This window comes from Vicugna pacos, chromosome 3 (genome assembly GCF_048564905.1).
Source record: "Vicugna pacos chromosome 3, VicPac4, whole genome shotgun sequence".
NCBI lineage: Eukaryota > Metazoa > Chordata > Mammalia > Artiodactyla > Camelidae > Vicugna > Vicugna pacos.
In genome coordinates, this window is record NC_132989.1 from 5,081,666 (window position 1) to 5,088,044 (window position 6,379).

General features: G+C 37.8%; 1 protein-coding gene across 1 annotated transcript; it reads left to right on the top strand.

Annotated features, from left to right (window-relative positions):
* The first annotated feature begins 4,789 nt into the window (after nt 1–4,789).
* Nucleotides 4,790–5,722, top strand: LOC140690382 (olfactory receptor 14A16-like). Its single transcript, XM_072952075.1, has one exon. It carries the CDS (start codon nt 4,790–4,792, stop codon nt 5,720–5,722), a length of 933 nt encoding a protein of 310 aa, XP_072808176.1.
* The last annotated feature ends 657 nt before the right edge of the window (nt 5,723–6,379 follow it).

The window sequence follows — 6,379 nt, forward strand, 5'->3', positions numbered from 1 at the left end:
GCTAAAGCAATATTAACTGTTATCCAAAGGCAGATAAAAACTACAGCACACAGATTGGTTTATTCCAGGAGTCAAATTGGTTTCAGTCAAGAAATCTGCTAATATATTTCACAATTTATTACGTTTAAAAAATTATGTCATCATAAACCTAAGCAGTAACTTTTAGTAAATCTTAATAATAATTTAGCTATGGTTTATCCCAACAGTGTGTATAAAGTGTGCAACATATTTCCAAAAATGTCAGACATAGGAAAAGTGCATTTGCTAGTAGATATACTTTATTTTTTCCAATATAAGTAAATATGTGAAATAGATGTAAATTTTGAAATTGGAAGAATTGCTTTAAATATATTTATTCTCAGAAGATTACTGCATGTCCGAAAAACTACAAATAACATATTATAACAATAATTTATTAATCAGCTGTTAGAATACCTACATTAGTAAAGTAGTTGAAATCTATATATAATTACACAGTTAATAACTGTGGAATATAATGGAAGAAATTATACATCAAAAGATTAATAAGTTACTTGAGAACTTGCTTGGAAAATGAGCTAAGAATTGTAAAGTGAAGCTATGAAAAAAATTAATACTCATGAATGAAGTGGGATAAAAGATGGAGGCTTCAAAAAAACTAGAAAGCTAAGTTTTGGTCTTTTTTTTAATACTATGACCCCAAAAATAAGGAGAAAGAGAAAATCCTTTGAAAACAAGACCCTAAAGATAGAAGCCATGAAGAAATAGAACTTGACTAGTTTAAATACAACCTCATGGGCCAAATATCATTGCCAAATATCTTTCCCAAATAATGAGAACAAACCAAAAAGAAGAAAATTGTTCTTATATCTGAGAAGCATGAGACTGATAAGTTCTAAACTTCCTGATATATAGAAAGCTTAAAGAAAGCAATAAAGATCAATAAAAAAGGCAGAAGTTATAAAAAGACATCTCACACAGAAATCAGGACAAATGGCTCATACACAGTTAAAACTTGCCAAGCCTGACTGACAATTAAATATCTCACATTAAAATAATTAAGCATCTTATTTTTTCTTAACATAATTAAAAAAAAAGATGACCTCAGATAAAAAGTGGGAATAATCCTTGCCTTTTGAGATTTTGTCACAGCTCTAGCAATAAATGAGATAATTCCTTATAGAAATCCTGCTCTTTCCAAGAACACTACTTTTTTTTTTTTAATGTGGTTCTATTCCCAAGGTATTTACTTACCCAACTGAAGGAGCATCACTTCAAAAAGTAAAGCAAGGGCAGGAACTCATGTTTCCTATTGCACTGTGTCTGGGAAATTTTTGTATAAGGTCATGCTCCACAGCTGAAAAAAATCCAGTGAAGTTCATGCCATCCTTGCTCTGAACCTTTTCCCACCTCCTACTTCATTTGGCAACCCTTGTTTTATATCTACACTTCTGTAAGTATTTATTTTCTTATTTTTAAAGTGTGTACAATAAAGTGTTTTGAAGCTCAGAAGAGATAATATAAGTGAAGTAGACAGAGTAAGAGTGTAATGAACAGTTAGTTAGTATAATGCTCTGGAAGCCCATGAAAAAAAGACCCCACTAAACCAAACCTCTGCCAGCCCCTCAACTCTGATGTATCCCATCCTCTAGAGGAATAGGGAAGCAATGGGATATGAAGTCTGTTTTCATAAAGAGAAGCACCATGCTGACGAAGAGGGTTAAAGTAATCACCTCTGCAGAAGTGCTTAATGATGACAACCTGGGATAAAATAAGTCTGAATGTTAATGTACCATAAACCATTCCACTGTATAAACCTTTGCAATGGGACCACCTGTGTTCACGTCCTGCCTCTATCCTGTGTGACATGGCATTCATTTCTCAAGCTCACCCCAGGTCTGATACCTCCATATAATGGGTATATAATGGGTTTCTTTGAGCACAGATGTAAATCATATTAAATAACGCACAGAAACTTCTTAAAACATGGCTGGGACAGCTAACCGCTCAAGATCGCACATCCCCAATAGCCCATTTCACAAACTGTGAATCATTCTTGCTGTGAGCTTGCCTGCCAAAATGCACGCCTTCTCAAGCCCCTTTATTCCGAAGAAAATCAGACCTTAAGCTGCTTTATGTGGGAGGAAAAGAGTAGGAGAGGGTAATGCTGAGTAAATCCTCCTTCACGGGTACATGGATTTGATTTCTGAACAATTTAAATCAAAAATGTGAGCGGTTAACATGAAAATTATTGATGGCCCTAGAAATATTTTAAGAGCCTTATCAAAATGTAAGAGACTTTAATTTCATTCTGACAGAAATCTGCTGACTTATCTGAATCATTAAAAAACCAAATCTTTCCTTCCCCAGTACCTTCTCTAAAAATGAACAAATAAAAAACCTAAATATACCTCCCCCTGCCAAAAAAAAAAAATCTTTCTTAATATGCTGGCTTGGTCAACGATGATTAAATGACCGTTTCCATGTGTGTGGAACCTGGAGCCTTCCTGTTGGTGGCAAGTCTTAAGGAAAGGAAGAGAGTGCAGTGGCAGCTAACTCCAAGCTTGGGGGCCAGGGTACATGAAGCTGTGGGAAGAGACAAAAATGTTCCAAGAGACAAAAATGGCTTTTTTTTTTCACCCCTACAAAACCCTTCTAACATTTCAATAATACCAGTGAAGATTTTTTACATTTTCTTTCCTAATTAATACAAACGTGCATAACCATTTTATGCTGAGATATAAAGCATGTCCATCCTCCCTGAAGTAAGAACGCTCTCTTACAGACCTTTTCTGCCAAGTCTTTGATAAACAGGAGAGTGTCCTATATCCCTGGAGTTCAGGACAAAGACCAGAAGAGCCACAGAGGGAAAGAGGCAGAGAGTGAGGCAGTCACAGATAAGAACATTCTACCTTTTGTCTAGTTTTGTACCAAGGACGGACCCATTCATAACCACACCTCTGCGTCTGGAATTTTACATTCTAACCTTTCATCCATTCAGTAACACAGTCAAAACCTCCACACATCTTCCTTCCCATGTTTAAGTTATTTGGGGTTTTCTCTTTTCGTTTCATATCTATTTCATTCCGGACCTTCCTTTAATAACTCATAGATGTACTATTAAAATCCTCTGCTTCCTTTTATTGCTTCCTCCAAGAAATCTTCCTTGCCAAGGTTACTGAGCGTGAAGAACTGTTAAGTTCTTGGAAGTGCCATGTTTAGTATATCACCCTCTTCGAGCCCTGAAGTGCCCTTTGTGGTCAGCACATAGTGAAAGCTGAACCACTCAGTTCGTGTCCCATGATTCCATACCCTCCTGCTTCACATCACATCCACACAGCTTTGCTGTAAAGGATGCTACTTACACGTATTCCTTAAGCTGCCAGCATCCTGCTTTTCTCACACCATTCACTGTCTTTGAAGCCATATAATTTTGTTAGCCCTTCCTCAGTAGTACCAATATTCCAAGGGCTATTTCCTTCCTCACATTTCTCCATCCAAACCACAGCAATTCCTTTAGAACTCCTGAAGCATTTAGTGCCTCCCCTCATTTGGTTCAATAAATATCATCTTATATGTTGATTATAATCGTATAGTAGAGAAATATTATCTTCTCACTTGTCGAGTAATAAAAACATAAAGGCAGAGTTAAGTCAAGTTTGAGGTAAATAACTGGATCTCCGGAGGAAAGTGGGGATTGTTGCTGAGAACTTATTTTGACTTCTGAAGCCTCCACTGTAAACTTAAAGATGGATGAGAAGAAAAGTAAAAATAATTTGGGGAAGCAACTACAAACATACACACACTCACAGCGTTTTCTCATTTCAAAGTTTTTCAGTTTTTCCTAACTCTGTCCGAAGGAAGGAAGATTGAATAAGTAGAGAAAATGATGTTTGTTACTTTTTTAAAACTTTTTTTTATTGAGTTATAGTCTTTTTACAATGTTGTGTCAAATTCCAGTGTAGAGCACAATTTTTCAGTTATACTTGAACATACATATATTCATTGTCACATTCTTTTTCACGGTGAATGAACACAAGATCTTGTATATAATTCCCTGTGCTATACAGTATAATCTTGTTTATCTGTTCTACATATGCCTGTCAGTAACTACAAATTTTGAAATCCCAGTCTGTCCCTTCTGACTCCCACACCCCTTGGCAAACACAAGTTTGTATTCTATGTCTATGAGTCTGTTTCTGTTTTGTATTTATGTTCTTGTTTTTTTGTTGATTTTTTTAGATTCCACATATGAGCGATTTCATATGGTATTTTTCTGTAAAGGTCTTCTTGTAAAAAAAATTAGTCATTTTTATATACATTGTTCAGCTGAATCAGAATAATGATCAGATGAGAAAGTTCTCTCTGGAAACTGAATGAACTGGTACTCAGAAAATTTATTCATTAAAAGGCAAATGAAAATGATTAAGCTGAAATTTGTATGTGGGACAGATTGCTCGAAGTCCATGGCTTTTCTTCCTCCATATTGTAGTGTATGTACGTATAGTTTGTAAAATTTCCTTTCACTGAGATACAGCGTATAGACGTTAATCTAGGTAAAATTACGAGGTATGTGATTTGCACTGGACTGACACCCCCCTCAGTCATATGGCAGTGTGGTCACTGTGGTTAGGGACCTCACCGGAAACTTCTTGTGTTAATCTTATGTTGTCTCAAATTTTCTAACAGATGTGCATGTCAGTGGGAGGAAGGGAAGTTAAAATAGAACAGCAAACCTCAGGCTGAGTCTCAAGTTGCCTACTTTTTTTTTTCCTATTGTTTTAGAATAAGTGATTAAATGTCAAAAGAAATGGACAACTTGACCTCTGGGAGCACATTCTTTCTTATGGGGTTTACTGACATTCGGGAGATCCAGATTTTACACGCCGTGCTCTTTCTGCTAATTTACCTGGCAGCCCTACTTGGGAATCTTCTCATCATCTTAGTCACCACCAAGGACCATTGCCTTCACACCCCTATGTACTTCTTCCTGAAGAACTTGTCCTTTCTGGATCTTGGCCTCATTTCCATCACTGTCCCCAAATCCATCACGAACTGTCTGATGAATTACAACACCATTTCATTCCTTGGTTGTGTCTCGCAGGTGTTCTTCTTTTTCTCCTTAGCTACTACAGAAGTAGCGCTCCTCACAGTCATGTCCTATGACCGCTATGTTGCCATCTGCCACCCACTCAGATACAACAGCATCATGAGCCATGGATCCTGTGTGCGGATGGCTGCCTCTTCGTGGCTCAGCGGAGGTCTCAATGCAATCCTGCATATGGCTTCAACCTTCTCCACACCCATTTGTGGGTCTCCTGAAGTCCATCAGTTCTTCTGTGATGTCCCGCAACTGCTCTCTCTCGCCTGTTCACCCAACCCTGGGGAATTCGTAGTCATCAGACTCAGCCTAGTGTTTGATTTTGGGTGTTTCATGTTTATCGATATTTCTTACATTTATGTCTTCTCCACTGTGCTGAGGATGCCCTCCAGAGAAGGCAGGGCCAGAGCTTTCTCCACCTGCTTGCCTCACCTCATCGTTGTGACTCTGTTTCTCTCTTCCAGTTTTTTTGCCTATTTACACCCCTTACCCAAATCTCCATCACTTTTGGACTTGCTGATTTCAGTATTCTACACTGTGGTGCCACCCACCATGAACCCTCTCATCTACAGTCTGAGAAATAAGGATATGAAGACGGCCCTAAAGAAACTGAGAATGAACAGAGTTTGTCAACTAATTTAGAAGGAGTAACCTCACATACATCGCGATCTTTTCATTCACTGACATAATTATCTGAGACATCTGTTGCATACTCCGACTATAATACTGTGTATACAATTTGGTTCTATATGAACCAAACAATTTGGTTGTACTGATTAAAATGCCACTTATAAGCACACTGCCTGTCCAGATCAAGTGGATGGCAAAGCCAGCTAGGTGCTTCTTGGGACTGGACAGATACACGTTGCCCTTACGTTTGTCATCCCAATGGTACTTCCGATTTTTCTGTGACAAATGATAAACTGGGTGGGATGCTGGCACATCAGACATCAGCTTGGACTCTCCCAGGCAAACCAATTGCATGGTCACCTTTCACGGAGGTGATATCTGAAATGCCATATGGGCTGATACGTATAATTCAATCTCAAATTAAGGGAACTAGATAGAGGTGAAATGATGGCTGCAGGACATTGTGTGTATACAAAATGCCACTGAATTGTGCAAATTCTAATGGTAAATTCTACATTATGTGGATTTCACCTCACCAACAAGACAAAACCCAAAACCAAACAACAGTCTGTTATTCATTTGTCTTCCTCTTTTCTTTCTCAAACTTACTATATGGCATTTTCTGGCATAGCTTGTGTCCTTGCAGCCTAGTGAGAAGAGACACATATA